Genomic DNA, 26,634 nt, shown 5'->3' with positions numbered 1-26,634 from the left:
TGGTTGCATGTGTTCCATTACAACACAATAAAATTTTGTGTAGGTGTGCTAATCAACATATCAAGTTGTTCCTCTGTGGCTATACTTTATTCGCTTGAACAAACATGGAAATAAATTATGTTATATGGAGTATAGCCATTTTCTCACAAGTGGTTTGCATACCTGCTTATTATGGCACAAGCTCACCACCTACCAAATTAGTTTCTTCAATTACCATGGATTACTTGATTTTTTGGATCATTAACTTTCACTCCCCCCTATAAAAGTGGGGCTCGGGGTTAATTTTCAGTACCAAAAATGGTAACTCCACACTCAGGGTGGAATTGCAAGGGAGTTTCAAAATGTACCTGGTCCCCATGTGCCTGCGGCATCCTCCAGCATTGCCCGGCCGGTATCTGCGTAACCTGGCGATGCCCGGCTGGCATCTGGATTACTGGCATGTGAATGTTGGGGACGCCAGGCAGATGCCGGCCAGGGAGGGCCATGCGAGTGTGCGGCCGAGAAGCAGGAAATTTAAAATAAGTATTTTTAAATGTACTGCTTTGACATTTAAAAATACTTCTGCCAGGAAAGTTAAATGTTAACCCATAGTTTAATTTTTTCCCAACAGTAAGGAAAGAGCGTCATTTATCAGCCATAACACAGGCCAGACAACTACAAAAAAAATCTTTGCCAAACCTCCCCTTCTTTTCCAGAGATAAACTATAGATATTCTATACCATTCCACACACAAACATGGGATGATGCATACTATATAAACTGGAAAAAAAAACCAAAAAACAGTGCATATTACATGGGAAACATTCTTTAGCTACCTAGAATAAACCCTCTTAGCCAACATGAACGTCCATTTCTTCAAATGTAAACATTATCCAGACAAAATGTGTATGTATAGTTCATTATAATCCACTTCCTACACAATGTTCAATGTCAGGCAATTTATACAGCTCAGATAACCTCAGCACACAAGACGAAAAGTAGTTCAGCAAATGCATAGTTTACACCCACTCAACTCAATGTTCCAGGGCTCTGGTACCACATTGCCTTGCATGCCAATACAGTGATAACCCTGCTAACAAGTGGTCCTGCTAATAAAAAAAAAAAAAACGAAATTTAACTGTTTAAGGGAGGCTGAAGGGGGTCAGTTTGGGGGGGTGGTTGCACTTCAACAATTTGTAACTCTTTTAATGACCAAGACAAACTGCAGTTGTTTCTTTTTGCATATTAAAGCACAGCTTGGTACATAACTTAATGAATGTCTAGGCTCCATAAAGTTTTTTTTTTGCTTTATGATTAACTCAGTGAGTTTTTTATACAGTAACTGACACTGCCTAATATGTTTAGACTGTTTCAATTAGGAAGCGGTTCATCTTGGCCTTTGGTGAGCTTATGACCTTTTACATTTTGTTTTTTACTATTTTTATAAAATTTATCTTTAAATTGTGAACAAAGATTTTGGCTAACAAATGTGATTCCAGAACAAATATTCTTTGGTAGCCAAGGAATCACTGTACTTGGTTAGCCCAATTTCAAAATATTTCAGAACCCTTCTAAGAGAGACAGTATGTAAATGTCAATAGGATTATGGAAAGGAATCCTGTGGCATACTTGAACCATTACAGATATTACATTTGAAGGTGAAGATGGGTTTTTTCACATGGTTAACTCATAAGGAATAAGTAGTGTTTGCAACTATAAAAGAGGATCTCTCCTTTGAGAGTTGCTCAATAAATGTGAGGGTAACCCAGGCTTAGCTAGGGTTTATGATGACAGATCTTTAGGGACACACTATTAATATACAACAGCAATGCCACATTTACTGTTAAAATAGAAATGTATTTTCTTACAAATGCCCCATTCCTAAAATTTACTAAAAACGTACCCAAACACAAAGGCTGCCATTAGGTTTAACTATTTAATGCCCTATTTAATGTACAGTGCTGCGTAATATGTTGACGCTATATAAATCCTGTTTATTATTATTAATAATGTTAGAGATTTGTGCATTTTAGTTAACCAAAAAAAAAAAACAGGAGACTTTCAAATTATTTTCAAATGTTTTTATTTCTCAAAAAAACAATACTGGCTGATAAATTGCTTATTTGAGCTTCTTCTTGGGACGCAGGTTGTTTGTGTGGCCACACTTCTTCTTGCGACAGTTAACAGCACGAGGATGGAGCCTAGCATAGCATCTAAAATAAAATTAAAAAATTACATTAATTCAGTAAATTAACCTTAAAGAAAAAAATACCAATTACATTGAAAAAAAAATTAAGATTACTACAACTACTAGGAATCAACTGTGTATTCCCCATTGCATGCCTACATGTACACTGTAGACCACAACCATCTCTAATATGCAAAACAAGGTATGGGGATTTTAATTTTCTTGCCAAAAAATACACAGAATTATAAATCCAGGTATGAATCAGGCATTTTAAAAACTCCCAGAGGCAGCAGATGAATCTGGTATCAGCAGAAGGGGTGTAAAGGGCATCAAAGTGTTTAAAGATGGTGGCTTGAAATCTTTAGAGCTGTATTCAAAAGCTGCTACAAAAAACTTTAAGCAATTTCAAACCCATGTTTGTAAAATTATCTGTTTTGTTAATAACAAAGTTACACAGTTATGGGACAGATGTAATCTAAGTAAGTGGCTAGAATTTGATCCAATTACTTTGTAACTTCAACACATCTGTAATTCTTGTAGGGATGTTCAAGCCCAAATAAAGGCCTGAAAAACATTTTTTGGAGTGCTAAAACACAATACATTTAGAGCTGCAGTGCAATGATCCTCAAGCTGACCATTCACCTAGAATTACCTTTTTAATGCACCCCCAGGAGGCCTAAACCACAACTAGCTTTTTTTTTTTTTTTTTTGCAACTACAATGCGTTATTGAGTGCAGTGCAGGTGCACCATCAATGTTTAATGACACCACAACACAATTTGTGTAGTATGGCACATTATGGTGCCATGAATAACAATGCAGAAGTGTAATCCCTTTCTGGGTATTAACATAAAAAAATGTTAACAAATTCAGAAGATAGGATACCTGGAGTGAAAAATTGACTTTTCCTGTCAACATTATTCTGTGCTCCTAATTATAAAGGCTAAATGAGAACAGACACTGAAGTCCAACAGGGCCCAGACTGACTTTTACAGGGAGTTTCAGAAGCCTATATTCTTTGAATATGGTATTACATGAGGTCTTCTTCAATTAGTTTTTTTCCTTTCGGTCACTGTATGCCTAGCTTTCAAGTTTTTTGACAGTTTATTTTTAAATAAATTGTCAATCTTGATCTAAATCAACAATACATATTTAGAAAAGTAAAATTTAAGCCACTGTATGGACAGCATAATCTGAAAAACAAATTTCACTGCAAAATTTTGAGACAGCCATTTCTATTTAAATGCTACACTTCACAATTGTAAAAGTCAACATGAATTTCAGGCTGTTCATTGTACAAGCTGAAAAGCTTTACTAAAGAAGTCAACTTTTCATCAAAACCTTTATTAAAAAGTCCTCCTTCCGTAATGCAGTTTATTGCACAAATCTGGAATTCATCAAGAAAAATATACTCACTTGCGGCAAATCATCTTGTCACAGTTGTACTTCTGGGCAAGTTGCCTGAGGGAAGGCTCAATGATACCACCACGAAGACGCAACACCAAATGCAGGGTTGACTCTGAAATGTAAAATATTTAAATCAGAAAAAAGTGTCGATAAATCAATTTAAATAGAGGTTGGCATAAAATGAATTCCTACCCTTCTGGATATTGTAGTCAGACAGTGTACGTCCATCTTCAAGCTGTTTGCCAGCAAAAATCAGACGCTGCTGATCAGGAGGAATACCTAAAAATAAATAAGAAGCCTTTAACTCAGACATTTCTTCCTTTATGTACAGAGAGCCATCTACAAAGCTGTAATAAAACAAATAAAATATTCCATGACAGCCCCCCACCTCCACTCAGGGGTGTGCCATCTACTCATCTAAAGCTTTGTGTATATGCAGAAACATTTCGGCAACTGTATGCACAATATCAGACCTGCATAGCTAATGCTGATCAAAGACTGAGAAGTGATGTAACAATTAGAGGTAAAGGTGAATAGGAAGCCATGGAGGTAGCAGACTGTGGAGTCAGAGTATGCCAGAGATGGAGTTGACTATGGACAAGAGGATAAGGAAGCAAAAACCAAAAGACTTTTAGGAGAACAATGGGGGCAGATTGGAAAACTAGCAGCAGAAGATAACTATTGGGAAAACAAAGCTGACATGAGTAGACTGGAGTGGAAAAACAAAACGAGCAAATCAGAAGCGCTGACTATGGAGACAGACCATAAGAAAATTGCAGACCAGTGGTAGATTTTTATCGCTGTTTAATTGAAAGAAAACATTCGAATATGGACAACAGAGAATGGTAAATTGAGAGATAAATGTAACTTTGGGTGGAGGGTTGCAATGCATTTAAACCTTCATACCACTGAATGTAAAAATTGCAATGAAACCCCCAGGAGTTTTTGCCCTACTCAGAAACAATAAGTACAATTATTGAATATTAAAGACTAAATATTTCAATCTTGCTGCTTACCTTCCTTGTCCTGGATTTTGGCCTTGACATTTTCAATAGTGTCACTGGGCTCAACCTCTAGAGTGATTGTTTTCCCAGTAAGGGTTTTAACGAAGATCTGCATGTTGGCGCCTTCTTGCTTTCCTATATAGAAATTAAAAAAGCATACATTAAAGACTCATCACACATTTGGGCTATGAACACACTAGTTGGTTTTTGCCATACTGTACTAAATCTGTTCCTGTTTATACTGTGTTAAAATTTTAACGAGATTACACAAAAGTGAAAATAACCGGAGGGAACTGCAAAAATGTGTAAAACCTATTTTCTCCACTTTACATCACAGCACTGAGATGCTCCACTTAAAGTGACAGTACCATCTGCCCTGCAGCCATTCATGACCCACTGCCCCAATATTACATACAGGGTGATTGAGGGAACCGATCAGAGATCCTGAGAAACAATCTGACAGTTCACACAAATATCAATCCTATCAAACACAGACTATCAAAACAAAGCTCATCTTTATGGCATTTATAATTTACCAAAGTCTGCAACTATTTAGGAAGGCTTTTGCATTACATAGTTGTATGCAATGTACAGTGTTGTGTAATATGTTGGCACTATATACTGTATATTAATAATGATAATAGATTTAATCTGTACAATCATTTCATGTATGTGGAGGTTAAATCAACTCTCAACACTATAAAGTTACCCACCTAATAAAAGAAATGTAAATACATTGCCCTACTACAGCATTGACTGATACCACCCCAATCAAGAGGGGTAGGTGGGGAAAGTTTTTTTTGACAGGACATCTAAACGGGTCAATCATCTGTGCACACCTTCCCCCTCCCCACAAGCAATCAGTGGTTCTTCCCAAAACCTTTACATTACAATTTGTAATGTCAGGGGTGCCAACAGAAGGAACCACTGATTGGGGGAAGAGGGGGCATTTTCATATCCTTTGGCATTAATGAATAATCCTTAACTGTTAAGAAATGTTTTTACATCTAATGCAACAAAAAGTTCCATTTTTCACACTTTTTGCAACACATAGCACACCAAATAATTACACGTGTGGCATCAGGATGCATTGGGATAAGCATCAATGTGTATTGCCATGTGTTGCAGTTACTGATATAACAAATGATCTTCGGAATCTAAGCTGGATATTAACAAAATTAATTCTTCAGGCAGCCCTCGTTCTATACACCTGTACATACATTTCATTTTAGTTTAGAACTTAGCGTTCCAATAAGTGACAGCAATGACAAGTTAAAATTCATAAGTCTCCAGTCGGCACAACAATCCCTTAATATTCTTTGAAATACTATAGGAAGATCTGTAATATTTACAGAGCTGCATTTGCAGATCGCCAATACATATTATGATGTGTGCCTGATTTCATGCAAACTAAAGTAAAACAGATTACAGATGATTTAATGTCAGTCATAAGGGCCACTATAGACACAAGGAATTGTTCTAAACGTGGAAATGTTAACATGAATCCAGGCCAGGCCCGCAGCCGGTATGACGCGACTAGCAAGGCCGGCGCCATGTGCTGTGACGGGGCCTGTGTGCCGCCCGCTGGACATGTGCCTCGCCCTCCGCTCCACAGCTCACAGCCCTGGCAGCAGATACCAGCGAGGGCAGCCCATCACCCCACACAACACAGCGGGCACACAGCCCGCCGCTCCCGGTTCTGTCATACAGCGGCCTCACCGCTCTCCTCTCACACCTACCCGCACGGCAGCCCGAGTAAAGAGAAAAGGACAAAACGGAAGTGCGCTGACGTTTTCACATGAACTTCTTTGGGCGTGTCGCTGAATTCTGAGTTGTGTCACGCGCTTACTGTCGGCCATATTTGTTATGGGCAAAGGGAATTATACCCTCCCCCTCTTCCTCATTGTCAAAAAATAGAATTGCATGCATAATTGCATAATTCCTGATCCTGAATAACTGCATCAAACAATTAGATTTATGATATAGTTATTTCTAAACTTCTAGTGATGTTGTATTTCTTAAAGGTGAAGTGTACAAATAGTAAAGACAATGTGAATAGTTTTTCTGTGTATGTTTCGTTTTCAGTTTTGGCAAGCAAATATGCAATATGTTAGCTATGGATGTACACAAACAAGAAGTACAAATACATAGATAAATATCCAGGAGTGGTGGTGAGGAGTTCAGGAGTGTACAAGATGAAGATATAAGCGGATACAGATAGAGACCGATATATTAGTTTGTGTCCTTAATAGACCACCTAACTCCAAATCTACATCAACCCATTCTAGGGTACAAACTCTGCATTGTTAGAAAGAATTAGGTCACTACAAGTTGGCCACTCGCTGGTACAGGACACCGGTGAAGCTTGCTAAGATTTTCCCGGGGTTGGATAGCACCTGCTGGAGATGTAGCGACACACAGGGTATGCCACTGCATGTTTTCTGGGAATGCTCAAAATTGCAATTATATTGGAGCTCGGTAGCTAATATTATCTTAAAGCGTACAGAAGTGGATATAAGGGACAACCCCGCCTTGGCACTTCTTCATGTTTCGGACATGTCCCGCAGGTGCTATAGAAACTCTCTCCTGAGACACCTTCTCAATGCAGCTAAGGCCTGTATCCCAGCCTTATGGAAGAATACTGCCCCTCCGACGGTAGTACATTGGTTGCAAAGGGTTGCTGATATATATCACATGGAGGATATGATATCCACTGACGCTAAGAAAGCGGAAACATTTGCACAGACTTGGTACCACCGGATCCACTTTATCACTACTGAGGAATATTGCCGTTTGTTACGACCACCCTCCTAGATACCTGAGTATTCTGGGATGGATGCCTAATTGTATTCTGCCACTGTTTCAGAGATGTGATTGATTCTATAGCTGGTCAATGCCCACTTTAACCCCCCCCCCCTTCCTTCTTCCCTTTTTCTCTTTCTCTTTCTTTTTCTTTTCTTATAAAAATGTTTTTGAAAACCCTAAGATATCATGGTTCCTGCTACTGATACAGCACAACGGGTTGGTTACAATGTTTGTATTTCTATGCGGTTGGCCATTAAGCCACAAGCTTGAAGATATGTATTGTTAGAACCTAACCTTGCTGTATGTTCTTTTTTGAACTGTATGTTACGGCCACTTTATTTTCTTTTCTCTGTATGTACCTTGGTATCTTTTAATAAAAATAATTTAAAAAAAAAAAGAAGAAAGAATTAGGTCCAGCAGGGTATCATTTCTAGTTGGGGCTTCTATAAACAGTACCATAAAATTATCTTGTAATAAATTCACAAATGTCCTCCCTTTTGCTGTTCCTGTAGTGCCATTACCTCAGTCAATGTCGGGGTAGTTGAAATCTCCCATGATTAAAACATTTCCACTTTTTGCTGCTTTTTCTATCTGTGCTAGTAATTTTTTTTTTCTCTAGCACTGGGGGGGCCTATAGCAGACTCCAATAATTAATTGTGTGTTATTCAACCCCACATTCAATTCCACCAATAATGCCTCAACCTTATCACTTGTTCCATCCGCAATTTCTTCTTTCACATTCACTTTTAGATCACTTCTCACATGCTCAAAAATTATTTGTAACTCTCATGCTTAACTTGCAAGGAAAACGAAAAAAAGAAAACCAGATGTTTATTATAAACTTGCTTTTATTTTAAAATATGTGACATTAACATTATCTTTTTAAATATTAGGAATAGCTAAAGTTAATGTTTTAAGAGCACTGTAATTATACATAGAAATAATACCACTTCAGATTATGTCATAGCTGAAACACTGTTTGCTTAATAAAATATCAACATTTAGTCAGCATTTCAGTTCCTTGTCACAGCAAAATAGAATGCTAAGAACTTACCAATAACTTCATGTGGACAAAAATACATTTGCCACAAAAAATACAGTTTTTCAAACAACTGTGAGAGTGTATACTTTGATTTCAAGCCACAGCTGAAAAATGAAGACAGAATAACTACAGTATTATGTGTATTTCCACATTATGTATGCTTAGAGCTGTGGTTCCAATATTACCAAAGGCAAAATTACTATCACTTTCCTTTTTATGCCATTTTATTCCTGTTTTTTACTCCCCCCTAGAGGTTAACAATCGACAGCCATGATTCATCTGCATTTAATCAAGCATTGTGTTTTTTAGAAAATTGGGTGGAATCCCTCGGACAGCGAAAGCACTGAATAGGCCCAGAAAGAACATTTTTGTGAACATGGATTGAACATTAATTTTGGGTCAGATGCATTGCCTTTAGTGTGGTTGGTATGATCAAGCTTTGCTGCCTTAGAACTAGTTTATGACACAGTATCTAATATATGGTGGCTTACCTTCATCTGAGGTTTGTAACAAAGCAACTGCGCAAAGGGTTTAAGTATTAAAGCGGACCTATCACCACAATTCTTACTTTATATAGAAGGGTAGATAAAGCTTCTAATATAAAGTAAAAATATGTTTTTTTTCCTATTTTTTAATGCCTTAAAAAAAAAAGCTAAGCTGCAGTGGAAATGAATGTGAGCACAGATCCCCTTAGGATAAGTACATCAGCAAGAAGACAAAGGAAAAAGATAGCAGAGCTCAGCGCTTTCTCTGCGCCATGACGAAGCAAGAAACCAGGACAATGCGGGAACTGATAAAAGACAGAGGGATCTAAGAAAGTAAAGGTGACTTTTTTTTTTATTATTGTTGTTGTTTTCACTTTATTTTGGTTTGATGTTGTTTTTACTTTAGACTTTTTTACAGATTGTAAAGAGTCTTTTTTGAGTGGTTTCAACGGCAATTACATCAGAAATTACATTTAACAAGTCAAAAACATAGTGTGTGATTGCTTTATCAACACTAAATCTTGCAAATCCTCCGGCACCCTGTAGATTCCAAACCCTGGGCATTTGCAAATTAACATTTCAATCCTGAGTCAACAGCTGAATACACCTAACCTTTGCACCTAGCACTAAAGCACCCAACACCATGTTCATCAGAGCAGTTTACATAAAGCAGCATAAAAGCATGTTTGAAGACCCAATTGTCAAACATACTAAATACATTTTTAGCGAAAGTTCTACTTTATTGTAATCATTGTAGTTGAATTTCTAAAATGTAATCTTGACCACAAGCTACCAGTTAATCTTGATGCTGGATTGCATGATAATATTCATGCTATATGTAGTACCCCAGTACAGTGTTTCCGTACATTACGGAAAATGTTAGGCCAGTGTAGCTATGTTGTATTATTAGGAATGGTTGTCATTATATAGTAGGGCAAAAAAGTAGGGAAAAAGAATGTTATGCTGGCTACAGCCTGCGATAAAGTAGATGTTTTGGACATTGGGTAGGGTAGTATCAAAACAGGTAAACATTGCAATTAATTATGTGTTGATTAAGCAAGCATTAGCAAAGCTGTTGGGGCTTTACTGACACAGCTAATCTATTTTTTCCTATGGCAAAAAAAAAAAACAGAACGGAAAAGGGAGAAAACGTTTTTTACATAATAAAATGTATCAAAATTATCAAAAACCTGTAATGCAGTAATAGAAGCTGTGCTTCAGTAAATGTATTAATTATAACCATATTTCATATTTCAGTAAATATATTTCAGTAATATATTTATTTCAGAATATATTTCAGTAAATATATTAATTATAACGGGTTTAATATACCACAGGACATTGGATACTGAGTATTCAAATAATTTCTCTTCCTACCTTTCAAATTGGTGGGAGGTCTTGTTGATTAGATCTGTCATTAATACACTTGCCAGTGACGTTCACTTTTGAACATTTACCAACATGTCTGATTAAAAACTCAATAAATAGGTCACTTACAATCATTTGATAATTTTTTTTGGTGGAAAATCAGATTTGTAAGTGTGTTCTAGGCCTTGGAACATGTGTACTTGTGGGCAACCTAAGAGATAAAGTGTACAAAACCAGCAACAGTCTAGTCCTTTCCTTGACTGGGAATTTAATAGCAAAAAGAAAAAACAAGCAAAAATCTGCAATCAGGGACTATTGTAGTAGAGTATAGTATCTGGCCATCTTGTTCTTATAATTTTGGTAGCTATGGAATTATTTGTTTGCACTGTTCTGCTATAGCATCAATAAACCAGATGTTTGCATTCAAATAAATAAAGAACACTGATATTTATAATGAAAAAGGGTGCAGCAATTAAGGTGATTATTAGTTTATAAATATATATGCCAGTACTGAGACAGTGACTTATGTATAAAACGCCATCACACAAACTTGTGAATAGCTACATTTAAAGCCTAAACAAACACAGTGTACAGTATTTTACATTAGAGACCATTTAAATAAGCAGAGAGGTATTCTGTAGACAGAAGGATTATTGTTGTTAAAAGGAGTATTATAGTTTGGTAACAGGTTTTTAGTTACAGTAGTGATATATATCAGCTTAACAATCAGCTCAAAGCATAGAGAAAACCTATCAATCAAAAGTCAGCATTACCCACATTGGTGTGATGTAACTCCCTTCCATGGCATGCCAAAGCACCTTGCCAGTGAATCAGGTGGATCTGCTTTGCAGTGCATCACAACACAAAGTAATGAACCACCATGCATTATAACAAAGTAGTACATGTGCCTTCTTTGCTGCAGCTATCAAGACAGAAAGGGAAGGTGCTGCACCCTTGTTTTAATCATACACTGATACAGTATGTGTAGTAACCCAAGTAGCCAAGACAAAATGTCTAGGAAACTGTAGTGACATTACATAAACAAGCCTGTTGCTGCTTGTAATAGACTCCAAGTAATATAAAGGACTTATTACTGCACATTTGTACATTACTGCTCAAGAGCTGTAAAAGGTGCTTTGTTAAAGCACAACTAAAGTTTATTTTTAAAAATTTGTGATCAGGTAGGGTTTTATTGTTGTAAGGGACAGGCGGGTCCCTTCTGCAATGAAACCTACCTCCCTGCCTGATCGCTGTTCTCTTCTTTCCAAAAACGCTGAGCTGCTCTTGCATCCCAGCTTCCACTCTGGGTTGGCTGCAGGGACGAAGTGAACTCTCGCACAGGAGTTAAATTATCCTGGCCTGGAGAGGAGAGAAGATGCTGGAACCCATGATGGAGCGTGGACAGGTGAGACTATTTTTAAAAAAATTGTGATCAGGTATTTTAAATATTAGACTTGGCTAGTCACGTTTTTTTTTTCTAAATTTTAGTTTAGCTTTAGGGGAACCTAAAATTAATCTTACTGTAAACGTTGAGTATGTGCTAAAAAATTATAAATGGTATAGTCTTGTTGTGAATACATGTCTGTTACAATTACATTTAAATGCATGGTTTAGAGAGGTTAAGAGGCAATTGGTTTGCCTGGTACAAGGTGCAGAATACATAGCTGGGGTTGGCAGTATATGTGGGTCATTGCTGAGCAACAGTATACATTGCTAATTTAGCATTTCAAATTTATCAGATTGGATATGTTTGGTTGCCCAAAATGTCTGAGTCAAAATGAAACTCATTAGTATTATCAGCAAAAAATAAACTTTATAAGCACCAGACGAAAATTAAATTGGAAAATAAAGTCCTAATGAAATACAAAATGACTAGGAAGATTGAATTCGATGTTAAACAAAAACAGTGAAAATTAAAGTAAAGCAACTGAGCAAGAAAGCAAAATTACAGAACTAAAGCCAAAAAATGGCAGTTTATATTAAATTTTGCATTTTTTTTACATTAGAAATACCAGAATCTAGAGGTGCAGCCTGCAGAAATGGCCCTTGGTGAAAGGAAAGACAAAAAATAAAGAATGCATGATCTCTGTCTTCAAGTGTCGTGGCTTTCAAAGTTCTTGGCAATGTTACCTTTGAAAGTAGAGCGTTCATCTCAGGAATGCCTAGTAGTAAACCTATTCAAAATAAAAAGGCTTTCGATGCATCAGGGGGACAGAGAATGTACATCTCCACAATGTGCACTTTTAGATTAACCACCATCCCATTATAGCATATTAGTCCTCATGAGCAACCTCATCATCTGTTAGAAGCTGCCCATTGGCAGATGGTGTTTCAGAAGGAGCCTGGGATAAGTCTTCAAAGTCCTGACTTATGGTGGGAGAGATAATAGAAGGACTGGTATCACAGTATTCTGTACTCTGCTCTGAAGTAGCAATGGTAGTGGCCGTACTCTTTGGGATTGGATCAAAATCATCATCATCTTCCAAACTAGGGGACTCATGGACATCTGAAGTGGAAAAAACATAGAAAACATCATGTTTATATAACCATTATTTTTGAAATTTTGGTTAAAAGGGGGAAGACATTTTTGTTCACTTCCTTTCCCAAAGCTATAAAATGAAGCAAAATTTATTTTCCCTTCATTTGAGGGTTTGCAGCCTTCTTCTGTTCCTCGCTTTGTTCTGGGTAAAAAAAAAGCCGATGGGCATTTCCTTGACAACTTGCCAAGTGTGGAGCAGAAAACAGTCCAATAAATTGCTTTAATAGGGATCTTTAAAAAAAAAAAAAAAAAAAAAAATTATATATATATATATATATATATATATATATTAACGGTTTCTAGGCTGTCATCCGTAAGGTATATATACAAATTATGGACTACACAAAAAAATGTCAGGATCACTGGGTTTCTGGCAAGATCTATTTTATAGATATTTTAATGCCCTTCTAGAAAAGATATACCATTAACAGAGTTTTACTATTTTTGACATATAAAAATGGATCAAATATTACATTTTTATTATTAGGGTTTTTAAAAAAAAGTGCTTTTAAAAAACAAAAACATTTCCCCAGACATTATTTGGAAGAAAAAGAAATCCAGTTCCCTTTGGGTGACAATTCTCAAAACAAAAGAGGGTAAGCAGCAAAAGAATCCTAGAAAAAGGGGTAGGCATGGATAGAATTACATACCTAAACATTTATCACTTTATAGATTTGTTTTGGATTTAGTAACTATTCATAATATAATCCAATATAATATAAATTGGAGGAACTTACTGCTAAAAGACTCTGGATATTGCTTCGACAATTTCCCTTTTAACATCCTAAATAAGAAAAATAAGAAGTTGCAATAAAACCAGTAACAGGACTGTACAGAATTCTGATTATTCATTGGAGGGCGTTAAATTAAAGAAGATGATTCCCTACTGGTCTAAATTAGCTTCACTGAATCTAATTAGTGATTCTGCCCGTTACATGATGGTTTTAGCTATCTCACAGGCATGAAATAATGCAGACATATGGTAAAACAACCCAGAATTACTTTGAAAAGCCAAAGTCTTGTCACATGGAACATTTTCATCTATTTTATACTGCTAAATTAAATACGCAAGTCTTCAAATGTTGACGCTCCGGCTTGCTGTCTGCTGGACAGCCAAGGTCCTGATAGGTGTAACAGAGCTGAAAGCAGCATGATCTGCCCCAGTTTCTGCTAAGAGGTGTTACAGGTCATCAATATTATTATTATTATTATTATTATTAAACAGGATTTATATAGCGCCAACATATTACGCAGCGCTGTACATTAAATAGGGATTGCAAATGACAGACTAATACAGACAGTGATACAGGAGGAGAGGACCCTGCCCCGAATATTACAATGTATTTTGTTTAATACTTAAGCAAGCCTAAAAGTTAAAATATTTTTTGATTCATATAAAGTAGATCTGACAGTAACAAGTCTGCATAACTACAATTTTTAGTTAATTTTACATTTGTTTAAATGCGGCATGGTGAAGATTGTTGTGCTTTGGTCCACTAAATAAAAAACAATAGCCAGTTTATAGTAAATTACCAGTATAAATAATCAAACTGTAAACACTCTTTTTCAAATTTCCCAACCTTATTCTTCTGAATATTATATCCAAGTCTTTTTTCATTTCCACCAATGTTCTTGTATGGTGCATGAATCGATCGCTCATTTGTTGAAGTCTTGTGCTGGAAAGACTGTTAAAGTTTAGGAGCATCTCATTGGTTTTCTCGAAGCGATCAAGCCTAAAGAAAATGAATATGAAATAAAAGCATTATACGAGTACTATATGTTAATGCACTCAAGATAATCAGTAAAAGATACACATATATTTAGTTTAGCTACAAAAAAACATATGCATATGGATATACAAATTTATATTTTAACCAAAAGAATTTTCACTATATTCTTCTTCTCTCTGGAGGCCTCTTGATTGACTATCATAATGGTATAAATTTTATTACTTTAAGGTTAATTTGTGAAGGGCATTGATTATACTTTAAAAGCAATATCTGAAATTAAACTTTACAGTCAGACATAGTAGACACAGGAACCTAGTCATAGAAATCATACAATGAAAACCCCAAAGCTCACACATGTGACCACAGCAATTATTAGGCAATTTGAAGAATGTTCATTTACAAACGAAAAAGAAAGACAGGTCATGGAAAACTACTACCATTACTGAATATTTCATTGTATTGTTGAAAAATGCTGCAGTTAGGTTGTTAGTTACAATGAACAACAGGGGGTTAAATGTAGTTCAAAACTATATGACAAAGTACAGCAAGCAGAATTATGAAAAGCAGTGCTCCAAAAGCTTTGAGTCAGCTCACAAGTGTAGATTTGTAATAGAAATATCAAAATTGTTAAAAATGTTTTGGTCCTGAAGATAATAAGAAAAATATAAACAAATCACTCCAAATTTCCTTTAATTGCACTAAATGTTTGGCTGTATTTCCTACTATATATGACTATTAAATAATCAGAATAATAAAATATTCTATCATGTATATAATTGCATAAATGTTAAACTGTATCATTTCTGTTAAAACTAAAAGGGTAGTATAACATAACCCCCTATTATCACTAGGGTCTATATATAGAGCAGTGAATGTGGCATTCACCAATCATCCTCTATTGGAGAATCTTCCAGATCCTAGTTGTTTTTATTGGCAGTGGTTGAATCTCCAGCAGAGAATATTTGATATTTACGCCTTCTATCTTTCAAACATAATAAGCCACAAGGTGAACTCTGGTACAAATTTTAGAAGTGTATCAGGTTCAGAGATGTATATAATTATATATCTACAGATCTTTTATTAAAAACAATGTCTATGTGTTCTTTAAACAAAATACAGAATACAATTTTCAGTTTCTGATGTTTTGTCCCCTTTCCTATCCACTGCTGCACGCATTATATCATAATTACCAAAGTGTTGCATTACATTACAAAGGGTTGTATTTAAAAGTGAAAAAGTCATTAATAGAATCACATTCTAAGTGGATAGTTAGGCTGAACACATATTTAACATTATTTGTTCTTTAACCTCCCCAGCGGTAACCCCAAGTGTGACAAAAAAAAAAAAAAAAGAAGATGCTAAGATCGGTAACCCCGAGTCACACTCGGGGTAGCTAAAACAGCGAAATAGAATATAAAATCAAGCCTTACTTGATCCGCTGGCGTCCTTCTCTGCAAACCTCCTCTTCTTGCTTTCTCTGGCCGGCGTCGTCTGCATCCGTTGAGTCACCTGAGTGACGTTGGTGCGTGCAGACGTTCCGTTCGGGCCGTGGCGGGAATTTCAAATCTATTTGTATTGTATTCAATACAAAATAACTGTATTGAATGCAATACATTGGATTTCTATGTGTAAAAGCAGTACATTGTCTTTCATGAACATTTATTTTACAGTATGATATAATAGTATGAGTATAATATATATTTTTTTAAATTTAAATTATTATTTTTACATGATTTTGTGTTTCAAAATTTATTATTCTCATACTAATATATTATACTGAAAAATAAAATTTTATGAAAAACAATGTACTGCTTTTACACATATAAATCCAATGTATTGCATTCAATACAGTTATTGTGTATTAAATACAATACAAATATATTTGAAATTCCCGCCACACCCCGAACGGAACGTCTGCACGCACCAACGTCACTCCGGTGAGTCAACAAAATGTACCTCTTTTAAGCTACGTACACACGTTCAATTTTTCTCGCCCGATAATCAGCTCAGGGCGGATATCAGGGGAGAATCTGGCAAGTGTACAGCCCATGTCGTTCATCGTCCGTGGATCCGTCCTGGCAACGAGCGATCCTAATGCAAGGGAAGGGGGGGGGCGCACAGCAGGGTGCCCCTACATCGCTCTCCCCCTCCCCTCTCAATAGAGCAGAATTGTGCTGTATGTACAGCACTCGTTCATGCATCGTGTGGTTCTTATCACTGGAAAGGATCGTGAAAGATCCTTTCCAACGACAAGAATTGCACGTGTATATGCGGCTTTAGACATGTATATCTGGACAGAAATGAACCGCCCAGGAGGTTCAAACGGTAAAATTAGGCTCCATGACTATTTCAAAACATCGTACAAACTTGGAGTAATAATACATATTAGATCATCTATATTAAATCATCTGCATTAGATCACTGGAAGTTGAGAATTCTTAACCATAGAAGAAAAACAACAACCTTAACATTTTATGGTTCATAATTATATATGTATATCTGGGCAAAAAATGCAGGACTTTTGTAACAGATGTACTTTTCCCCATGTTTTATCTGCCTAAAACCACCTGCTGATCTGCTGCCTTGACAATAACAACCAGTGTTAACCAGCCCAAGTTCTTCCCTGATAGAACATGGAACTCAACCTTTCTAACTGAAGCTATACAAGTCACATATTAGTGGTTTGGGGATAGTGTACTTTAAAGCCACTTACCTAGGTGGGTCTAAGAAAAAAAAGAAAAGAAAAAACACTTACATATGCCTTTGAGCCAGAATAATCGCATTTACATCCTCTGAGTTCACCATGTTAAGAATTCTGCTGCAAAATACCCCTGAAGCACTTGGTTCCATTACCTGGTCAGCTGCCTGCAAGAATTGGAGAGAGTTGATACAAGATTTAATACAATTTACTTTTGTTTCAAGAAGTTTTAATGAGACTGCATAGTGTAATATTTAGTGTCAGACAAACTTGTGATATGAGAGAATGAACAACACACAGCCTGCATAGATAGATAGAAATTAGTCTTTTCAACCCTAAAGTGTGTGTAGAGGGGTTTGTTTTTGTTAGTTATGGATGAAGTAGTAAACTTCCTCAATTGTTTCAATAAATTTCAAGTTTGGCCGTCGACTTGGTCTAAGTTTTTATTTTTCTGCCCTCTGTTTATTTTAGATTGACACCCCTGCTGTAATATATATAAAGACATATAGGTTATGTCTTTTCACCTGCTAGAAAGCTCATTTCAAATTCAAATGTATAAAAATCAGTGGCTGCAGAAAAAAACAAAAGCAAAAGACAATCAAGTTGGGACTGTTACATTAAGGGCCCCCAAACACACCATAGTTTTACTAGCAAAGCTGACCACTCCAGAACAGTGGATTCCCTATTAAAACCCTTTCTTCCTTGCATAGCGCTCTCCTCTTCTAGGACTAAATTTTATAGGACTGTTTTAGCTGACCTAGCTGCTCTGCCCCAGGTTGTCTAAACTTGAATGTAGCTGCCAGTGGAGAAGCAACAGAGAACACTACAGAGGGTCATTTATAATACCAGCTCTGAGTCTTCCGGCCGCACCTCGAGATGGTGACAGCCAGTGACTATTTCTTTTGACTGCCTACACAAGGAAGGGTTTCTACAGGTACATAACATGCATAAAATATGCCTCATACACACAATTATATGGAAAGATGGCCATAGAAATAAAAACTAGGTATTTTTGGACAGCAATGATTACTGATGCAAGTAGTAAGACATATATGCTAGAATTGTTTAATATTAGATTTATCCAATGAAGAACCTGTATATTATATTTTCAGATATAAAAGGGATGAAGTGTTAGATCTATCAGGAAATCTAGAACCCCAAGAACATGTTACACACATCTATCAGGAAATCTAGAACCCCAATAACATGTTACACACATTTATCAGGAAATCTAGAACCCCAGGAACATGTTACACACATCTATCAGGAAATCTAGAACCCCAGGAACATGTTACACACATCTATCAGGAAATCTCAGGAAATCTAGAAGCCCAAGAACATGATACACACATCTATCAGGAAATCTAGAACCCAAGAACATGATACACACATCTATCAGGAAATCTAGAACCCCAGGAACATGTTACACACATCTATCAGGAAATATAGAACCCTAGGAACATGATACACACATCTGTCAGGAAATCTAGAACCCCAAGAACGTGATACACACAATCAGCTTTATAGGCAATGGAATGTCAGCAATCACCCAACACAGAGCACAGTGAAATTAGGAACACTTTAGTCTTCTTGGAGAATAAAAGCCAATTTTACCCAATACATTAGTTTATTATTTATTAACTTGTATTTAAATCCCCATCTCCAGCTTCCTTGAAATAAAGTGTGTCATGTGTGAGAGTGGGTGGTAAGTATGGAGCATGTATAAATAAACAGAGCCCTATACAGTCATGTTGGTAAAGGTGAGGTAAATGACATTTTACAAAGCTACTTCCTGATTTCACAATAGCTAGAAGAAGCATGGAGTATTAGTGCCCCAGGTGAGCGGACAAGCTGCCCCCTGTAGCCGGCACACCGGGTTACCGAGTGAGGCTGGCTCCCATGAGATTCGGGGAGATCCTTGCTCATTTTCAGCTGCTTTTCCCCAGCATGCAGCAGCCACCGGCAATCCTCCTGCATTTCCTGGTTGTCAATGTAAAATGAAATGTCATTGGCTAGCTAATGCTGCTTTCCGATAGGACCGTGCTACTATCCCCGCCCACGGACTTGGCTCAGTTAGCTCCGCTGTAAACAAACCGAGTTGTTGATGTTCGAGAGAGCCGCCTACTCGTGTCATGTGACAATCCTATCAGCATAAAACATGGTCCAATTGTTGTTACCACATAAAAGCCTGTTTGTAATTTGTGTACAGACTTTACTAAGGGATCATACTGACAGCTGTACCTAGTGAAAGGCCACAAAGAAATATGTTGGGTGGCATGGTTACTAAATAATGTTAAATTAAACTATCAAACATCTAAATCTAGGGTGCCAACCAAGGTCACTACAGTAATGAAATAAAGCGTACCTAAACTCAGAAATGTCACTTTACATAAAAGGGTAGACAACTCTTTTATGTTAAGTAAAAATTCTATTTTTTTTTTTGGATGCAGCACTGCTTCCTAATTCTCGATCGCCCAGGCGATGGAGAATGAATGGGAGTGCAAAGTCTCCCGGGGTACCTACGTCAGGCATCCCAGGAGGCTCTTGGGTGCTTCTATGCATGTCTGATATACTCTGGCATGCGCAAAAGGAGCCTTTTCATGCAAAGAAAAAAATGGCCAATCTCACGCATGCGCCGTGAGACCGGCAAGTTTTTTTTTCCATCCTACGTCACCCAATCCTGAGCCTGGGTTGGGTGATGTAGGAAGAAGAGGAGAAGATGGCGGCACCCGTGGGGTAGCTCAAGGACAGATGCCGGGACAACGCAGGACCTGATGCAAGACACCTCCGGACGGATCGGTCTGCTCTGCGGGATCGAAGTGTATTTTTTTTAGGCACTTTTCAGTTTAGTTCCTCTTTAACTAATACAGCAGTAAATAGCCACCCTTAAAACTTTTAAATGCAGCTACCAAAATTATTATTATTAAATATTAATAAACAGGATTTACACCACCATATTATGCAACAGCATACATTAAATAGGGGGTGCAAATGACAATGAGTACAGGACCCTGCCCCGAAGAGCTTACAGTCTAGGCTGTCACCAGCTTCCTATAACCTTTTGGCCCATTTACTGCACACATGAAACAGGTTCTTATTTACCATGTTTTGGAACTAAATAAATAATGATACACAGACAATAATTAGAAACAATCCCTTCTTGCTCTGTTAGGAGATAGTGGCTGGGGCTATTGGGGAGGATGGTGAATGTGGCCAAGGACAGGTGGGTAGCAGTTTAAGGTGTTAGGAAGAAGTATTTTGGAGTACAGTGCTTATCAAATTATTTTATGTCCATTTGGGTGATATTGTGAATGTAAGTTCAGCAGGATATATTCCCAAATAGGCATGGGAAAAACGGCTAAAATAATGATAAGTGGAATGCAGAGAGGGAAAACAAAGTGAGAAAAGAACTAATTGCCCATGGTGATTGATTGGGTTTAATATTACATTTTGCAGAGATGCAAAAAACTAACAGATACGTTAAATAGATCAGAAGTGCACATAAACTTGAAAATTCCAAAGAACCAAATTAAACGTTATTTGTGGCAGAAGAAAAATGCAAAGTTGTTTCTTTACATATCACCTAATAGTTTCTTTTCCTTTTTCAGTAATGTGTTAACAAAAGGATTTATCAAAATTAGGCAAGTTCCCTTACATAGACAATTGTAGCAATATACAGTTACAATCCCCAAACAGTTATGACAGTAAACAGGAAGACTACTGGCAATGCACTGGCATTTGTGGAAGTAAACTGGCGGCCCAATGGCAACATCAACACAATTGTGGCAAATATACATTCATGCATGCAGGTATGGCAGCATAGATACTCACTATTTTTACAGTTTATACCAGTCTTTATGGTGAATATTTGGCTGCTCGTGCAGAATACTATGGGAACATCCCCTGCTCCAGCGTGTACCAACCAGCCTTCCCTCAGGAAGAAAGGATAGAGCCAACTTACCTTCCACCAATTACCCTCTCTTTTAGCAGGACATGCAGTCACTGGCAATTCTCTTAGTGACAGAAAAAGTAATGCTGACCTTCTCACTTTCAGCCCTCAGTGGGACCAATTCAAGAGCCAAAAAAAGATGTCCTAACTAATTGACAATAGTATTTTTATTTGACACTGGCTTTCCTATTATTTTATGACACATAAGGATACTGAAATGTAAATTCAATCTATTTCAATTCAACTCTATCCTGCTACAAGATGTTTTTTATCTTCTTGTGTTTAGTGGCTGTTTGCAAAGATTGTACAACACTCCTTTTTATATTACCACTTTTAAATCTGTATTATAAACTTTGCATTTTTTTTTCTATTCACTTAAGGTCACAAATGTATCCTTTTAGACATATTAAGCCTATTGAATGACTTTCAAAGATAGCTTCTTTCTTGTAAGTTACTTAAGTGCTGTATATTTATCGAAACGTAGCATACTAAAAAAAAACACAAACAGCATTAATATTTAAAAAGGAATCTTCACTTTCCCAGTCCTCTTTTAGAAAACTTCAAATAAAGCACTTTGCTTTTTTTTTTTAATTCCATATCAAAAAAATATAGTACTGGTCAACAAAATGGGTGCATTATGCCCCAAACACTTAAACAAATGAATGAAAGCGAGTGGAATATTGATGCCAAAGAAGATAGTCAAAGGTGTAAAAAATCCAGTCCCCATTTCTAGTTTAAGATAATACATCCCTTTACGAGATTTTGCTATGTACAATATCCCTCATTGCTTGAAATACAATAACATCTGAATGCAAGCTGTAATAGAAAAAGTCCAATATATCACATCAGCAAGTCCCTTGTATCATGCTACAGGCTGTTATAATGAGGGCCAAGATGACACAAAGCAGTGGATGCAGTTGGGGCCCTGATGATTACACTAAGAGAGTGGATATGTGTGATTCCAGTTCCCACTGATTCCACAGGGAGTACTGACTGTATAAAATAGTGCTTGCCGGCTTCATTCGTAAGTGCAACAATATTCTTAAAAAGTGTACCTTTTTAATGCTTACATGCTGACAAAAGATTTTCCTTTGATCTACTAGTAAAAGTAGTTCCAGCAAACCTGCAATTGTGAATAAGTTATGGCCATTTAAGTCTATATGTATTGTTAGCAAAGAATAGAAAACTGAGTAAAAGCTTACCCTGTAGTGTCCAGTAAATCAATTTTACTGTGCCATTCATTGCAGTCTTTAATCTCTTGTATCTCTAGGGATATTAAGTGAGGCTGCGTACACACGTGCAATAATTATCGTTGGAAGCGAACAATCCATGAAAGATCGTTCCATAATTGTTAACAAAAAATGCACAACGACTGGTCAACGACGCCAACGAACGAGGAATCTTGCTGGAAACGAACGACCGGTCCGACGGATCTGATTGGGCGACGATTGTTCGTAATCTATTGTGTGATTGTGGGCTGTTCTGTGATACAATTTCTCCTGTACATGTCTTCTCCTGCATCGTTTGAACGATCGTTTAAACGAACATTCCTACATTATTGGTGGATTATATTTGAACGATCATATCGTTACAGCATGTACAGAATTGTGCAGAATACGATCGTTCAAAATATTCGGGAATAATCGTGGATTGTTTATTGCACGTGTGTTGCTAGCCTAAGGCTGCAAGGATTCTGACAGAGGGTGCATAGGGTACATAGAGTGCATAAAGTAGATTTGTCAGTTATACCCAATAGTGGGGCTTTTTTTTTTTCCAACACTCACCTAAGACCGACTATATAAGAGTAAAGTACTCCTTTTACATCTGAACAACCAAGGAATCCATTGATGACACTGGTATACCTGACACAAGTGAGTGTGCAGTATGTAACTCTGTATTACCGTTTTAAATTCTATTGTCCTTCCTTCCCATTTTCCTTTGCCTTACTCTTTTTTGTATGGTAAACTTCAGCAAAATGCAACCAGTGTAAGGGTGGTTTGATTATACAAAAGCCACCAGCAAGCAAAGGTTGTACAAACTAAGAAGTCAAGTATTTACAAGAGTTAATAATTATCTGAAGAAAAAACGGGTTATGTATAAGTAGGATGCAATTCACTTTACAGGGATAGTAATATACTATAGACTGACAGTAAAAAATAAGTTTGACCAAAAATAAAAATTTCTGTTTTATTTATTGAAAAACAGAACAAGGTTTTAGGCTGGTACATGGTTGATCAGCCCTCACAAGTGCACATCATATTGTCCAAGTGTCCAGGTAAAACTTTTCCCTGGGACAATATATGAGATAATATCTGCCTGTTCTTTGTATCACTATAGCTGCGTACACACTTCCAATTTTTGTCGTTGGAAAGGATCTTTCACGATCCTTTCCAACGATAAGGGAGTGCACGATGCATGAACGGTGCTGTACATACAGCACCATTCATGCTCAATGGAGAGGGGAGGGGGAGAGCGACAGAGCGGCACCCTGCTGCGCGCTCTCCCCTTCCCTTTCATTAGGATCGGCCGTCGTCCATCGTCCATGGATCCGCCAGGACGGTCGTCGGACAATGGACGACGACCGACTGTACACACGGCAGATTTTCGCCGCCCGATAATCGGTATCGGCTGTCGTCCATCGTCCGTGGATCCGGCAGGTCGGTCGTCCGGACGATGGACGACACCGACTGTACACACGGCAGATTTTCACGGCCGATGCCGATTATCGGGCGATAAAAATCTTTTTTCCTGATTCTCTTTCATACCAGGATTTTTTTCTATTCAGTATTACAATTAGCAATAAATGTTTGTAGAATAGCAGCAGAACATAGGACCAGGGTCCTGTTCAGCTATTTATCTAACACATTTTACTGTAAATATGAAAAAATATTTAAAGAGAGGCATATAACATTTGTGCAAAACTAATCTACAAGGGGATTGTAGGTCATGGAAATATTAAGGGCAGGAATGAACAGAATTATTACAAACTTCACCACATCCATGACAATCCATGGGGATTTTCCTGTCTTGCCCAGATATACAATCTTCTAGAACTTTTTACCAATGATCCTAATTAATATTATATGGACTAAAGCTCTATACAGCAACTAGATTTTTGATGCCATTTATAATCATATCTGGTGAAAATTCAATATCTGTACAGCCGTTCCCTCAACTTTGTTCAGTAATTTGGATCATTAAACAGCCAACAGGAATGATTACAGTACTGTTGTTTCCTAATGTAGAGAAAGCATTTTTCCAACTCCCCATAGAACAAATCAAAGCTGCCTGTATAGCACGTGTTTGTTTTGTTGTTGCTGGAAACAGTCTCTAATTTCCCATGGCATTTATTGTGATGTGAGGGCTTTTCAAACCTTTGGACTAATTTGGTTTATCGCCTAAATCAATATGCTTTAATCTGAATTTCCTAAACTGGTACTGACATAAAAGAAATAAAGTATAATTTTTACAAATGCAGTTGTGACTGTTATTGTAGTTCTGTTACAATTGTATATAATATTGCATATTATGCATACACCAGTAGAAGCACAAACCATTTCCAATGGCCTTCCAATTATTTTTTACCAGAAAGTCATGCTTTTCATCTGGTTCATAATCATACTTAGCTTAGCAATTCTACTATGCTTTAACTTCAGGTGCATTGTTAACAACACATAACAGTGCTACACATACAAATTTTTTTTTAACATAGTGGCAGCGGGTAGGGAGGTTTCTAGGTTGGGGACCAAGAATATGTGGTTAACGTTGGGTGCCAGGTGGGGTGTGTGTGTGTGTGTGTGGGGGGGGGGCTGTGAGGTTAGGCACTAGGAATGAAGATACAAGGCAGCTTAGTGATACTAATCAAGGAGAGCTAACAACAACAAAAAATCCATATTTTCATGGTTTTTATTATTTTATTGTTAAGCAGCCTGATTCCATAAGTTTAAAAGAAAATGTAAGACTTTACATTAACAGACATTTAAAATGACATAGTTCCCTTTGAAATACGTTGTAAGGACATTTTAATCATTATACCATATTAATATCATACGTTTGGCAATCACAGTTTTGATTGTACACTGTTTAGCGGGGGTAAGGAAGACAGCAAAAAGAGCCCAGCCACAGAAGTGGCTTTTTTATTTTTTTCTTTGACTTGCAGAACTCCATTTTTGCATTTTTCTGTTGTATGTTTGGGTCAATGTTAAATGGCTATTAAATATAAATTGCTTCGGGGCAATATATGTAACAATACTTTAACCCTTGGGCTTTGTTCACATTTGCAGTTGGTGCAAATGCCTAGAAATGCACCTATAGAAATTGTTTTACTGATTTCCCAACATTTGTCAAGCGGGTATCCCCATTCATTGGCCATGCCCATCTTACTTTCTTCATTGTAATGAATGTGAATAAACAATTTCATGGACATATCCAATTTAAATACACAATTACCTATTGCAGAACCCTGCCACTCTTTAATTCCATATGTGTAAACTGGTTATTCTAATGAATGACTTTTCACACACAGCACACAAAGGTGCATTAACTTACTTTATTCAATGCATGTTATGTTAACATGAGTTCATTAAGGCAGACCATTTCAAATGAATAGACTTCTAACACATCCAATGTGCAAAGATATCACAAGATCCTTTGTTTCTACTGCAACACATTGCAATGCACTATCATGTTTTGCCTTAGTGCCTTGCGGTGCCATTTTAAATGAATGGCAATGCATGTTATGTGTTTTACAGCACACTTCACCATAACCCACAGATGTGAATGACAGGATAACATTATTATTATTAAACAGCATTTATATAGCGCCAACATATTACACAGCGCTGTACAATAAATACGGGTTGCAAATGACAGACAGATACAGACAATGACACAGGAGGAGAGGACCCTGCCCCGAAGAGCTTACAATCTAAGAGCTGGGGAAAGTAGCACACAAGGAGAAGGGTGATATGAAATGTTGGGTAAGTAGTAAATTGCTGACCTTCTACTAAAAATGCTGCCATGGATCTGACACTTGTTACTGCTATCCTGATGTAAGCAAGCAGAAATTCAAAATAATTAGTATACTTGTTCCCAGGTAATGACAGGAAGAATCAAAATCATTAGGTCTCCATGACAGTTAGACACATGTCATGTCTGCAGTGACCGCTCCCTTGTTCCCACAGCATTAACAATGGTATTTGTATGTATATTTAATTTTGCTGGTTTGTAACCCCTGAATTGCAGGATTGTCATGTATGTTTGTGACTTTAAAGCGTACCTAAACTTAGAATTTTCACTTTACAAGGTAAAAATTCTGTTTTCTTTTTAGGTGCTACACCTAGGCGGTCAAAAAAGGAATGGGAGCGCAAAGCCTCCCCAGATACCTACGTCACGCACCCCGGGAGGCTCTTGGGCGATCCTTCTGCGCATCCCTGAGCATC

The 26,634-nt window shown here is 37.1% G+C and overlaps 2 protein-coding genes across 2 annotated transcripts; both read right to left on the bottom strand.

Moving 5' to 3' along the window:
* Nucleotides 1-2,045: 2,045 nt before the first annotated feature.
* Nucleotides 2,046-6,355, bottom strand: UBA52 (ubiquitin A-52 residue ribosomal protein fusion product 1). The gene is made up of 5 exons (XM_072405043.1): nucleotides 6,317-6,355; nucleotides 4,590-4,712; nucleotides 3,766-3,852; nucleotides 3,583-3,685; nucleotides 2,046-2,192 (listed from the first exon to the last, which is right to left on the bottom strand). The coding sequence occupies exons 2-5, from the start codon at nucleotides 4,690-4,692 to the stop codon at nucleotides 2,099-2,101; spliced, it is 387 nt and encodes a 128-aa protein (XP_072261144.1). The 5' UTR covers nucleotides 4,693-4,712; nucleotides 6,317-6,355; the 3' UTR covers nucleotides 2,046-2,098.
* Nucleotides 6,356-8,212: 1,857 nt separating this feature from the next.
* On the bottom strand, nucleotides 8,213-19,245 carry KXD1 (KxDL motif containing 1). The gene is made up of 5 exons (XM_072405041.1): nucleotides 19,126-19,245; nucleotides 17,302-17,411; nucleotides 14,397-14,549; nucleotides 13,554-13,600; nucleotides 8,213-12,783 (listed from the first exon to the last, which is right to left on the bottom strand). Exons 1-5 carry the CDS (start codon nucleotides 19,219-19,221, stop codon nucleotides 12,551-12,553), a joined length of 639 nt encoding a protein of 212 aa, XP_072261142.1. The 5' UTR covers nucleotides 19,222-19,245; the 3' UTR covers nucleotides 8,213-12,550.
* Nucleotides 19,246-26,634: the final 7,389 nt, after the last annotated feature.

Source organism: Pyxicephalus adspersus, chromosome 3 (genome assembly GCF_032062135.1).
Source record: "Pyxicephalus adspersus chromosome 3, UCB_Pads_2.0, whole genome shotgun sequence".
Lineage (NCBI taxonomy): Eukaryota > Metazoa > Chordata > Amphibia > Anura > Pyxicephalidae > Pyxicephalus > Pyxicephalus adspersus.
Note: the sequence above shows the minus strand (reverse complement) of the source record. Positions and strands in the feature narration are given on the sequence as shown.

Coding starts and splice junctions, on each gene's coding strand:
- UBA52 (XM_072405043.1), bottom strand. CDS start 4,692: ATGCAGATCTTCGTTAAAACCCTTACTGGGAAAACAATCACTCTAGAG. Junction 3,686..3,765: donor TGACTACAATATCCAGAAGG/GTAGGAATTCAT, acceptor TTTACATTTCAG/AGTCAACCCTGCATTTGGTG. Junction 2,193..3,582: donor GACAAGATGATTTGCCGCAA/GTGAGTATATTT, acceptor ATTTTATTTTAG/ATGCTATGCTAGGCTCCATC.
- KXD1 (XM_072405041.1), bottom strand. CDS start 19,221: ATGCAGGAGGATTGCCGGTGGCTGCTGCATGCTGGGGAAAAGCAGCTG. Junction 17,412..19,125: donor ATGGGAGCCAGCCTCACTCG/GTAACCCGGTGT, acceptor CAATTCTTGCAG/GCAGCTGACCAGGTAATGGA. Junction 13,601..14,396: donor ATAATATTCAGAAGAATAAG/GTTGGGAAATTT, acceptor TTTCTTATTTAG/GATGTTAAAAGGGAAATTGT.